Consider the following 14,376-nt stretch of genomic DNA (forward strand, 5'->3'; position numbering starts at 1 on the left):
GACAATTTTAGGCTCCCAAAAAAAAGTCGAAATGGCCACCTGTCGAGCTAAGCTTGATCGGCAATCCAAATAACTCCTCACGCGACTGCTTGAAAATTTTCAACCAAAACCCATATCCAAGTCAAAAGTTATGACTCTTGGAAGTTGATGCATCATTCTCCCCTTCTTGAAAGAAACACAGCTCCTGGAAGTGACTGTCTGTGAATTGCTGCAATTTTATTGGATCTAACTGCATTACTGCCCAGTCAGATGACCATGTACTCTCTATTTCAGGTAACCCGTCCCACTATATGAGGTATCTATTATGATGACCATGCCTTGTGGAGGTAGTCTGCTTGTCAAGAATTTTGGCAATCTTTCCTTCTTACTGGGGAGGTGTTGTTGCCAATCCACTCTCTGGCCCTCATTTGCATTGGGAACATCTCCATGGAATGTGTATAAATTAGAAACATTAAAAATAGGGGAAATGTCAAGATTTGCTAGTAAGCTAACCTCATAAGCATTATCATTAATCTTTTTGATGATTTTGCAAGGCCCAATCTTTTTATTCTTCAATTTATGATAGGTGCCTGTAGGAAACCATTCACGCCTCAAGTAAACCATCACCAAGTCACCAACATCAAATATTTGTTGTCTCCGAGTAGCACCTACAGCAATCCTGTAATTCGCATTACTATCCTGTAACTTTTGTCTAACATCTTATTGGAGTTGGTGAAGGTGTTCAGCAAAGGCAACTCCATCATCACTAATTTTGTTTCTTAAGGGAAGTGACACAAGATCTAGAACACCTTGAGGGTTTCGACCATAGACAATTTGAAATGGAGATTTTTCAGTGGATCTATTAACAGAACTATTATAGGCAAATTTTGCCCAGTGCAATGCCAAGTCCCACTATTTAGGCTTCTCCCTTACAATGCAGTGTAACAGATTTCCCAAACTCCGATTGACTACCTCTGTTTGTCCATCCGTTTGAGGATGATAAGCATTACTAAATTGTAATTGTGTTCCTAATTTCCTCCAGGGAGTCCTCCAAAAATGGCTCAAAAACTTAATGTCTCTATCAAAAGTAATGGTCTTTGGAAGGCCATGTAAACGAACAACTTCTGAGAAGAATACTTCTACTACTCTAGTTGCATTGTTGGTCTTTTTACAAGCAATAAAGTGGAACATTTTTCAAAATCGATCAACAACCACAAAAATAGAATCATTACCTCAATGTGTGTGGGAGACCCAATGCAAAATCCATACTCACGTCAGTCCATAGTTCGATGGGTACTAGTAAAGGCATGTATAATCCTGTATCCTGTGAATGTCCTTTAGCCACTTGACAGATTCTGAACCTTGCCATATATTTAGTGATGTCCCTCTTTATCTTGGGCCCATAATACTTATCTTCAACCAAGTTTATTGTTTTGTCCTTTCCAAAGTGTCCAACTAGTCCACCACTATGAAATTCCCTGATAATGTTGTCCCGCATGGATCCGCCTAGTATACATAGTTGTTTACCCTTAAAGAGGTAACCATCCTACATAAAATAGTCACCTTTCACATGATCCAACTTACCAAAAGATGAAGCCTTTAGCTGTTCTACAATTTCCCAGAAATCATCATCAATTTCATACAAGGTCTTAATAGCATCAAAACCAGTGACCTCAGTTTCCATCATGATTAATAGTGTAGCGCGCCTGCTCAAGGCATCAGCAACCTAATTTAGTTTTCTAGATTTATGCTTTAAGACAAAAGTGTATCCCTATAAGAAAGATACCCACTTGGCATGTCGACTATTCAACTTCTTTTGTGTTGAGATATTTCAAAGCAATATGATCAGTAAACAGCACAAACTCATGTGGGACCAAATAGTGCCTCCAATGTCTTAGTGCTTGAACAATTGCATAAAACTCCAGATCATAGGTAGAATAATTCTTTCTTCATTCAATCTCACTAAAGAAAGCCACGGGTTTACCTACTTGGCTAAGAACAACACCTATTCCAACATGTGAAGCATCACACTCTACTTCAAAAACTTTGTACAATTTGGAAGTGTCAATATAGGAGGTTCACTTACCTTTTTTTCAAGAATTTAAAACTCTCTTCAACATTTGGTGTCCATGTGAACTCCCTTCCTCTGGTACAATCTGTTATGGGTGCTAGAATATTGCTGAAATTTCAGAAAAACTTTCGGTAGAAAGTTGCCAATCCATGAAAGCTTTGTACTCTTGTTATACTAGAAGGACTGGCCCATTCTAGGATTGCTCTTACCTTTTTTGGATCCATTTGAACACCAACTTGAGAAATGACAAAGCCCAAAAAGATCAAACTAGTTTGCATGAACCTACACTTCTTCAAGTTCACAAAAAGCTTCTCCTTCCTTAAGACACTCAAGATGACCCTCAAATGTTGTAAGTGTTCTTCCTTGCTTCTACTATAGATCAGAATATCATCAAAGTAAACTACAACAAACTTACCAATGTAAGGTCGTAGCACTATATTCATCAACCACATAAATGTGCTAGGTGCGTTAGAAAGCCCAAAAGGCATAACCATCCATTCATGTAGACTATATCTTGTCTTAAATGTTGTCTTCCATTCATCTCCCTCTCGAGTGTGGATTTGGTGGTAGCCACTTCGGAGATCAATCTTGCTTAAGTACTTAGCCCCCACTAATTCATCCATCATGTCCTATATCTGAGGAATAGGAAACCAGTACTTAATGGTAATCTTATTGATTTCTCTGCTATCAGTGCACATCCTCCATGTGCCATCCTTCTTTGGAATCAACAATGTGGGTACTGCACACGGACTCATGCTTTCCCTAACCAAACCCTTTTGCATCAGTTCTGTCACTTGTTTATTCAACTCTACATGTTGTGTTGGATTCAACCTATAGGCTGCTTGATTAGGCAAAGTTTCTATAGGAATAAGATCAAGATGATGCCGAATATCTCTTTTGGGTGGGAGACCATCAAGTAGTTCCTTAGGAGCAACATCAACAAACTCCTCCAGCACCTTCATTGCCTCGAGTGACACCACATTTTCTTGTTCTTCTCCTCTTTTTAGTACTAGTGCATAACAACAACTTGTTACTTTCATTTCTTTGACAACTTCTCTTGCAAACAACATGGTTTCATTCTTTTTTTCATCCTTAAGAGGCAACAAAACCACTTTAGAGCCATCCTTCCAAAATGTGTAAATATTTTTCTCCCCATCATGCATGACCTTCCTATCATACTACCATGGTCTTCCCAACAACATATGGCAAGCATCCATAGGGATAAAATCACACCATATCTCATCCTTATAAAATTTTCCTATGGTAAATCTGACCAAACATCTTTTATCAACTATTACTTCATTTTCTTTCTTAAACCATGCAATACGGTAAGGCCGAGGGTGCTTCTCACATTGTAAATTTAATTTCTCTACCATTTCTCTAGATACCATATTCTCACAACTAACCCCATCAACAATAACTTGACATACCTTTCCACTAGAAGTGCATTTAGATCTGAAAATGTTGGTTTGGAGCCACGAATCACTAGAGTTCTTTCCAGGAACTTCATCTTTTTCTAGGATGATCATTGATCTCTTCATCATGAAGGTTTCTCCCACATCTAGTGCGACTTCTTGCTCCTCCTCTTCTGGCTAAGCAAGGTTCACTCTAGGTTGTCTTCCTTGATTTATTTTTGGCATGTAATTTGAGCATTCAAAGGCTCTATGTCCTTCTCCACATTTGAAACAGGTAAATGGCCTCTGTTGGGTTTCCCATCCTCTTTTGCTACCATAACCCCGTCTTCGTTGAAATCCCCTTCCTCTTTCCTGTTTTGTGGGATCTTGTCTAGAGTCTGTATTTCTTTCGAATCCTTGGGAGGATTCCTCAGCCGTAGTTAGAAGTTAGAACCTCCTCGAAACAATGTTGAGGGACCCTTTCTTCCTCCTCTATTTCTCTTATTGTACTATCAATTCTGCTTTTCTTCAGCCTTTAGAGCTAACTAATAGACTTCTTCCATACTGTTAACACAATGCATACTCAGTTCATCTTGGATAGAGAATTTAAGGCCATTCATATATCTAGCAACCACATGCTCATCATCTTCTTGATGCTCTATTCTAATGGATAACTTATAGAATTCATTTGTGTACTCTTGTATAGAAGATAAATTTTGCTTCAAATTTTGGAACTTACAAAACAAGGTTTGTGAGTAGTCTAACGGTAAGAACTTTTCCCAAAGCTTTTTCTTCATCTTGCTCCACATTTTGATCTTTTCCTTTTGTTTTCTGGTTCGTTCTGTTTGCAATGGGCCAACTTCTCTCATAGGATTCGTGACATGACTTAACCACCTCCTATGTTCTATAAGTCTAGTGGTTGTATCAGGCATTAACAGATAGATCTCTTGGTGCAATGGCAACTCTAGCTTGTAACAAGTGATATCAAAGCTTGGTCACAGATTCGAATCCTAATGGTCATGGCGAGTGACATTGGGAGGAGGATTGTTGGCAGTGGGCCATCTTCACTCGTAGGCTTCGTGACATGGCTTATAACGTCTCTTGTGTTCTATAAGTCTAGTGGTTGTATCGAGCATTAACAAATTGATCTTTTGGTGCAACGGGAACTTTATCTTGTAACATGTTCCTTCTGGAGGTGATCCGAAGATATCATTGCATGTCCTTTTAATTTTGTGCAGGAAAACTTCATCTTCTTTCCCTCTGCCATAGGCTTCCATTCAAAAAATTTACCCATCTCATTTAACTAGTCTATCAACTCTTCTGGCTTAAGACTACCAACATAGTCCGAGACTTCGATCTTGATCCCTTCATTTTTTCCTTCTAAAACTCGAAGCACTCTATCTTCATAGCTCAACTCTTCCAAGGGTTCTTCATTTTCTTCATTTTGATTAACACCTCTTCAATTTCCCTCTTCATCTGATTCATCCCCTCCTTGTGCTATTGGTATTCCTTCATTATCCATTCTCTCATTGAATCGTTCAATCTGCCTCTGCATATCCAACATAAATCTTTGCATTGGAGTGACACCTCTTCCTCTTCCTCTTCCTCTCCCAGCCATCTTCCCACTCTGATACCAAATGATGTAGCCCAAACCCCTTTCAAAATAATACTCAGAAAATAATAACACATCACAGATTTTCAAAACACCAAATTCTTCATTCAAATTCTCCAACTCTATTCTACCTTACAATGAGAGAAAATGCCTACTTATTACAATTCTAAAAATTACCATATTTGGCAAATTTTCAGGAAAAACAAAATTTTCTATTTTTGGTAATTTCCCAAATCCATCCTACGAATCCCAATTTTTCTCAAGAAAAGCCCCCAACTAAGGCAAGATGAATTTTCAACTAATCTACGAAATCAAGAGTATAATTTATGATTTATTAAAAAAACAACTTTCTAAAAAATTGGAAAAAAACACAAAAACGCAATTTCGGAGGTCAAGATGAAATTTCGGGCCTCCGGAAAAATGTCGAAACAGCCACCTATCGAACTAAGCTCCCTTACCATCATACAATGGCGGCTTGGATAGTTGAAGAGATTTCATGATATCCAAACGGATGGAATCTTCACTGTTGCGGTCCCTACCACCGTGATGGTGCCCTTAGCCACCTAGTGTAGTACAGGAACATTCATGTTCGCGCTCCTCTCTATGCTCTGAATGATGGGAATCCCCATGATGAGATCCCTCTTCCTGATCATGATCCTGTCGGCATTCCTCTACACGAGGGCCCAACCGAGCAATAATCTCCTGAAGCACTGGCATTAATGCCCCCATGCCATTCTGATCATTATTACCATGTTCTCCCTCTCCTTCCTCATGTCCCTCTTCCTGGTGTTCTCCACAGTTATTGCTACAAGTACCACCTCAACCGCCAGGTCTATGTGCAGGAGGCATCACTATGGAAACAACAAGACAAAGTCAGAACATAAGAATCAGAAGCATAAGAGTCGAAAACATGAACCAACGAGATATCAAAATAGCAACCATAATATAACAATACACAAACAGAAAACAAAACCATAGTGGAAGCATAAAACAAAGATCCCAATGTTGCAGCATGGGCTCTTATACCAGATGTAATGCCTGGCCCGGAGATCCTTGGAACAAGCATAAATATAAGCCAAGATAAAAAAAATTTAAAACAAGTATGGATGCACACAACATACAACATACGAGGATCACAAAGATTGCAACGAAGGGCTAAACAACATCCAAACACTAACAGATCTCCAAACGCCACTGCTAACCAAAATGACTAATCATGGAACGACGCAAATGATTTTGAATCCAAAAATATTCTAAAATCAAGATGCACTTCCAAGGTATTCAGGAACACCTAAGAGGGTATTTAGAACACCTCCGAAAAACTTTCGATCAAACCAAAAAGTGCCCGCTGTCCACCCAGACAGGTTTTCCCAAAACTCAAGCGATACTTTAAAACAGCACTATGCGATACTTTCCAGTATTGTATGACCTTTCTAAAGAAGATGTACAATGCTTTCAGGGTTTGTGCAACACTTTTCAAGAAGACGTGCGATACTTCATAAGTATCATACAACCTTTCTCCAATGGGCAATGTGATACTTTCTAGTATCGCACGACATTTTCCCTTGCGGCGTGCGATACAATCAGGGATCGCACAATATTTCTCCTTTGGGCAGGCGATACTTTAAAGTATCACCCAATGCTGATGCATGGTTGCCCAAGAACAACAAGAAATGTTTTAAGTACAAATCAAGGAATAAAACAAGAAGTTAGAACCTCCACACCAAGGAGTACCGAATCTATAGTTGAGGCATAAACACTTGAACAATAACTCCTAGACGACAACGGTGTCTAACCATCTATCGTAGTGAACAGAAATAACTAAAAGAACGTCACAATGAAATAAAACAAGGAACTAAGTGCGGTTCCTTCCAATCATAATAGCATAATGAGACCTCAAAAGTCCTAGCCATCCCCTGCATGTAACATCCCAAACTGCCAACTCGATAGTTCGAGTTGTCTTATAAGGACCTCACTACTAATGTGTAGTAACATCATAAGAACTGGAAATCTAATCATGCTAGAACAACAAGCAATAGATACTCCAACTAATCCATTAACATCATCTATTCATATGCTAAACATCACAAATAAGGGAATGCAACAATTAACTAACATGATATGTAAGCATTCCAATAAAAGCATAAATCACAAGAAAGCATACTCCAAAACCTGAAGTACCAAGTGAAAACATCTAGCAATAGTCACACTAGGGTAAACGACCGTCTCTATACACCGATCCCCAGTAGTGGTAAAGGTAGCTAAGCCTCCCAACCACATGAAACCCGTAGGTCCACTCCCATCATGCTGATGGAGATAATGACCCAACCACAAACACACGTAAAGCACAACATCCATGGCTAACACTCACACCAAGCAGTATGATAACTAAAACCAAGATCAGAGACAATTCATAAACTACAATTCCTAGTCAGACACTCAATGGGCTACTAAGTAGAGGCTGAAATTATGGAGAGTCACTTGGCATCGACAAGCCCAAGCTCAAATCGTGCGGCTCAACTCCTCAACGGAAGGCTCTCACACATACATTTTATTATCCTTGGTATTTTCTTTAGTTATCACTTGATTAAAAAATTTGCATACCAACCCTCAGGAAATAGGTACTGGGTTGCAGAATAGAAGCCCCCTCCATATGTTACCCTACCCTACCCATGCTCATCCAACGATGACTGCCCGTAGGCATTCATATTCCCAACCCAACCCCAATAATCATAACTCTCGAAAGTACCACGAAGGATCGGGCCTCGCAAATCACCCGACAAATGTACGTGCACATACTCATGTGTGGCATACGTCCACAATGCACCACCATCACGAATATCATAACACAAGGACTAGATGAAAACACAATGTAGAAATACACTCGACCGAAAGCAGACTCGAGAGGAAGGATGTGATACGCATCCCAATGCAATATAAAAGTGCAACAATAGTCAGACTGACATCCAAACGGATGATCTGTATTCACGACCAACTTCATGCCAGGAAAACCCGAGAAAACAAGGTGGCATGCAAAATGAGGTAAAAACCCCAAACTCTAGAAAACTTCGAAATTAAAACCCATTTGGTTTATGGACACAAAAGCCTTGAAAATCCAATAAAATTTGGGTTCGGACACCATATGCAAAAACAGCCAGCATAATGGTGCGAAACCCCAAACCCTCATCCCAAAAACAAAGAAAATGTTCATACTCGACCAATCATACAGAACCAACAAATAGAAACGGAGGGGAACACTAGTTCTCAACCTCCTAACAAACTGCTACCAGAAACAGAAGCTAAAACGAAGCAGAAACAAGAAAACGGGAAAGCCCTACCTGACAACCAAAAGGGCTAAAATGGAAAACAGTTAGGTAAAATAAACAGCCTGCAGATACTGTCGAAAACGACAACAAGGCAAGGCCTCCCCAAGCTAGATCCAACGAGTCAATCCTCGCAAAGATCCCACGCCCGTAGCTCTCACAATGAACAGAAGACCAATCCTTTAGAAAAGGATTTTAGAAAAAAACTCTCCAATTCCTAAATTGCAAAAAGTGAAGAGTCAGGAATTAAATTCCTTTTTTCATACTTATTCACTTTTCATGTGAATAATCGATTAGGGCAAATAGTGAGTTAGACTAGCTAAACTTCGAATCAACTCAAATGAAAACAGGCTATTCTTAGAAATAGGAATTCACATAAGGCAAAGCTGCCAGAAATTAAATTTATGAAAATTTAAAGCCCGAAAACCCAAAATCATAAAAATTTTCTTAACAACTTTCGCGACAATGTGAATCTCTAAATGCACAGACACGCTCACTGGTCTAATAACATATGCAGATGAGTTCAGATTTAATAATCACCGAAAGGTTTAATTTACACAATTAAATAAGGATACACTAACCATACAGGGACAACATTGGTAAAATACGAATAGCTGAATCACTAACTCCATGTGCCTCTACCAAGGATATAAATCCTGCACACTAAAACACACGATCAAGTGCAATTGCATATAATATTATAGAGTAAATATCCATAGCATAAAATCCATCACATAACAAAATCAGAGATATGTCCAAATACCAAATAACCAAATATCATCATAGACCTATTGTCATCTCAAAATGGCATCAACATGCAAATATGATAAACTAATCAGCGTAGCAGTATAACATCCGACCCTCAAGTCATCTCAAAGTATATATAATTCGAGTATCAAGTAACTCTCGAAACAAAATAAACAAGGTACAAACTGCAAACACAAGAGGCACTACACACTAAAACACAAAAGTTATTTCTTATCCAATGGTTTGTCGTCTAATGGTAAGATTGTGGTATGATCATCCACTAGAATAAGACACCTTATAACTCTAGCAATGGTGAGGTTCTGGTGTAATCCATGTGTATATTTGAGTAAACTCCCTGATTATGTTAAGAATGAACTCTAACAGGTCCAATGAATATAATGAGGAGGGTGTTGTAATAATTTTGAAGTACATTCATGTGTAGCACATATTTGACTTAATGATTTAGTCTAACGGGTTAAACAGTTATGATAATAAGCGACCCAACTTCAAATCCCCTCACTGTAATAGGCAATCCATAACTGTAGCGAACTTGGGACGAGGTAATTTGATGATTATAAGCTATGTTAAAGTATAGCCAATATCTACATATTTTGATAATGTAGCTATAGATTCCAACGATTATAATAGCAAGTAAATTCCAAACAGAAAAACTAATGTTCAAACTCTCCCAATAAAACAAGGTAACGTAGGTGAACATGTGGCGAGCAGATCCTAAAATTGGGGTTCGAACTGTCTGACATATAACTTTTTAAAGATTGTTATCCATGGGATATTTCATTTTTAAATGAGATAACGGTTCATAGTTGAAGCTGGAAACATCGAAATGACCAATTAAAATTCTTAAGTCCCACCCAAAATTTAGCTTCCATCTAATATTGTAATCTATGATAAAAAAAAAAAAATTAATAGTTTCATAGAGTCTCAAGTTTAAGCTCTGGACTTGTGAGGTTGCGGTTTAATGAATCTATTTTGCATTCAAGCATGCTTCTTATCCTTGAAAACCCGAGTCCAAATCTGTCCAACTATTACTGGTAAACATGTAACGAGTTTGTATATATTGCTTAGCCCATATATAGAGTCCAACAATTTGGTAACAGAGATACTTCCAAGAGAGATTGAACTAGGTTAAAATCCTCCCACTTGAAAAACATGACCCATAAATCTAGAGGACCTGTGTAATGCTCGCTGGATAGATTTCAGTAAACCCTTACTTAGAAATCTTAAGAATGTAGTCAGGCGTAACGCTATTTCAAAAGTTCCTAAGATACTTCGCCTAACATTACTGGAGAAAGAAACCTGGTGAGCTATTCCGTGCACTTGAGCAAAAATTAGTCCGACTTCTAGATTAAATTACGTGAACATGATAAAACTGCCCAAAATAGTAATTAACGACCATGTTGCCGTAATTCAACAGTTAAATTTGAAGTTGCACCGAACTGAAAATAGGATGAGATTGGAAGGCATGAGAAATAGGGACCTTGCCAGAGTGAGTAAAGTTGATCTCTTCTCCGTATTTGAAAGAATTAATTGTTGGGAATCCTCCCTCACCTTCTCCTCGCCATGTACCCAGCAAAAATGAAATGGGAGCTATCAATGGATGAATTGGTGCTCCTCCCTCCATTTAAAACACTGGCGATTATACAAACCAGTTTGATTGGTTTTTCCTTCTTTAACAAACGAATCGTTCTCAGAATGTGAGAAGTTGAGTTTTTTAAATTCAAGCAGCGGAGCCATCGAGAATGATCAGAATTTAAAATTGATTAGAGAAAATCAGGTTCTTTTTAATTTCGGATACCTTCTTTCGGCAACGTCTATACAGCCACGAAAATGCACTTCCTTACGAAGGAGAGGACTCGGTCAATTTTTCAAAAAGTTAAAAAAAGCAATCTAAAGGAAGTGCATTTTCGTGGATAGCCACGGGCCCTTCTTTCATCTCTCTCCTCCTAGTTCAAGGCTAGATTGAGGCCGTTGATTGCAAGGCAGGCAATATATTTTTATGTACACTAATTTGTTAGACTCTAATTAAAAGAACAGTTACAATAATATTATTATTATGTTTCAAAAAAAATAGAGTTTTACTTTGTTCAAGACCATAGAATTTTTGTATTTGTTTTTTAATCTTAATTTCTTTTGTTGTTGTTGTTTAATTTTTACAATTCAGCGAAGCTATCTTATAGTGGTAACTTATATTTTTTCTTAGCTACAAAACCCTCAACCTTTATTTCCCCTTTTTAATGATTTTTGAATATGGAAAATTATCTAGGAAAGTATTTCAATTTTAACAGCATCCAACACTCTTCACAATCGAAGATATTACTTGTCCTCAACTTCCAATCTACTTTATAAAACAAATGTATTTTTTAAAAATAATTCAAATTATAAATTTGACATTTTTTAGTGACAATTTTGTAATATTACTTCATCTTTGTTTTAATTGAATTTTGTTATTTACTTAACAAAATATGTTACAAAATTTGAAATAAAGACAATAATTATAATGTCTAAACTATGCCTCTTACTAAATAACAAATCATGGAACAATTCTAATCAAAATTATTTTAGTCTTATAAGTAGTTAATTGAAGATGTTCAATGGTTTTATGATTTTATAAATGCCTCTTTAAATCAAAAGTGGACTTCGAATTAGAATTTTTATAATGCTAAACAAAAGTCAACTATTGCTATTGTAGCCACTTGGAAAGAGATAAAGTAAAGGATAAATCAAAGAAAATGAAAAAAATTGTGTTAATAATTCAATGAAAAAGATTCTATTGTCATGTATACCTAATAATGTGTTGTTAATCATGATCTTGTTGAGAGGGAGCATGAGAATAACCATAACTAGATTAAGTTAACTTTTTGTTAATGTTTATTAATGAAGAAAATTGTTCTTTTATTATTATTATAATCATATAATAGATTCAATTAAGGACTATTTTTACTTTTAATTTTCAGGCACACTTAAGGATGAGGAAGAATTAAAACATTTAACTAGAAGTATTATGATAATATAACTATTGTTTTTCTTAAAAGGGGATGAAAGTGATTCTTGAGTTTAAAAACTTTGATATAAGTATTTTAATTTCATTTTGGTTAAACAGTTTGTGTTAAAAATAAATTAAAATATATATTAAGAAAATTAAATAAATAAATAAGTATTATTGTATTAATATCTATATCTGTATAAGGATTAATAAGAAGAGATTTTTTAATATGTAAGATATTAAATAACATTTGGAGGAGTATTTCTAATGTGCAAAATTGAAATTCTATTATTTTTGACAATCTTATCAAATAAAAGAAAAATCGCATACACAGTTATTAAGTGCAAATTTTATTAAAATTTTAAAAATAAAATATTTAGTTACATAAATTTGACTTTTATAAATCTCTAATTTTTACTCCTATAATATATTAAGTTTTTGCATGTTGGTTCTAGAAGAAACATATAATAATAATTGTAATGGGCCTAAATAGAGTTCAAAATAGATTTAGTGTCTAGTTAATTGAATAGAAAAATGCATAATTTGTATGTATTATTTATTTTGGACTTATTTTGTGTTTAATGGAATGATTTGAATTATGACAGTGTGGATCTACATAAAAGATTAAATAAATATATTACAAAAAATACAATACAATAATAAGAGATTTTTCTTAGCCACACACCCTCTTTTTTTCACCTTGGGCTTTGGAAATGGAGAATTTGGTTGACTACACTCATAAGTATGGGGTGTTTACTTAGATCTAAGTAAAATATTTTGTGGAGCTGAATATAACTTCTTCTTCTTTTCCTTTTTTTAATTAGAGAAACTTACATTTCTTCTATCGGCTTAATCGTTGCATGTACAAAAGCATGCAACTACTAGTTATTTTTGTTTTGGGCTTCTTGTGAAGATAGATAGATGAAATTTTAATGTCTATTAGGCTATAAGCATAGTCTATGAGACAACCTTCCCACTAGTAAACCAACTTAAGTAATTCAGTTTTTTTTATGTGCAAGTTGATAATGAGCCCACCCAATTGTTCAATGTTCTCCTTGTTGAATAAGTAATGGCACAAGTTTTAAAATATACTATCCATAAATTCGATCTTATTGTCCCCATATGCATCGCATTCTAAAATAAAGTGTTCTTTGGTTTCCACCTTCCTAGAATTGCAAAATGTGCAAACTCTCTCTTCCCAAGGCTCTTTTGGCCGCTTCCACCACCCAGTCTCACATTGGAGCTAATGAGAGTTGGTTCTAAGCTAAGCAATAATAGTTTTAGCTCTCCAAGAAATGTTAGCCTCTATGTATGCCTTTTGGAGCTGATCATATGTAGGGTTGAACTCATTGATGTAATAAGTCTTTTTCCTTCCGAGCTTCCTTCCCCAATTACTTTTATAGAATTTTTCCACGACAAAGATCTTAATTTCTTTATTGTTGATGGGACACATATTGAAAAGAATATTCTATTTCTCCATCCACTTGTTGAATAAAAAGAATATATTGGTGTCACCGCTCCCCTTCTCCGCCACTGCGTGGCTCTGGCTAGTCCTCAGGTCTTCTTCCTAGTCTTGCTCTTGTTGCTCTTGATTGGGTCACTCCTAGTGGTGGTTTTGTGTGGCCTGTGGCCACTTCTTTTAAATGGTCGTTTCCTCATCTAGCCCTAGCCATCTTACCTCTGAGGACTGAGGAGGAAAAAGAAAAAGAAAAAGAAGATAATGATGATGGGTGGTTCGTATCCGACAACACACTAACCTCACTGATTATGGGATTCTAATGATCGTTAGGATCCTCCTCCCTCAACTATAGCATGACATTGCTAATTCTATTTTTTTATGAATAGTTTGTAAATTTATCTAGCCTTGCTATCATAAGCACTATCACAGGGTGATCTTATATCCCAACCACTTTTTTTGTGAACATGTAATTTTAATATTTTATTAATAGAGAAGAGACTATTCATCAAAAAATATAAGAATATACAATATTATTATAATGTATTTCTCGGTTGGATTGCGTGTTAATTTTTTAGAATGTATTCCAATAATATGATAGATTGTGGAAACCTCTTCTGGTCAATATATAATATGTAAAATGGACTAATGTATTAAGGCAAGTTTCATGTTATTTTGGTTACCATTAGTGCTATACATCATTTTGTAGTAATTTATAATATCCGAGTCTTATAGATTATTTGGTCTAATGAATGTTATTACAAATTAAAATAAGCAAATACATTTTAAT

General features: G+C 36.2%; 1 protein-coding gene across 3 annotated transcripts in view; it reads right to left on the reverse strand.

Moving 5' to 3' along the window:
• LOC149541763 (nitrobindin heme-binding domain protein) overlaps positions 1-10,971 on the reverse strand; it is a 212,360-nt gene extending 201,389 nt beyond the window's left edge. For 2 of the 3 annotated variants that reach the window (XM_089796125.1, XM_089796123.1), the window contains exon 1: positions 10,625-10,963. In XM_089796125.1, coding sequence (XP_089652251.1) covers positions 10,625-10,768 — 144 coding nt within the window. In that variant the 5' untranslated portion in view covers positions 10,769-10,963. Of the gene's footprint in view, positions 1-10,624 lie in introns of all 3 variants that reach the window. The other variant, XM_089796124.1, reaches the window with a different exon arrangement.
• Between the last annotated feature and the right edge of the window lie 3,405 nt (positions 10,972-14,376).

This window comes from Cupressus sempervirens, chromosome 8 (genome assembly GCF_028749045.1).
Source record: "Cupressus sempervirens isolate cs-2001-9-10 chromosome 8, ASM2874904v1, whole genome shotgun sequence".
Classification (NCBI taxonomy): domain Eukaryota; kingdom Viridiplantae; phylum Streptophyta; class Pinopsida; order Cupressales; family Cupressaceae; genus Cupressus; species Cupressus sempervirens.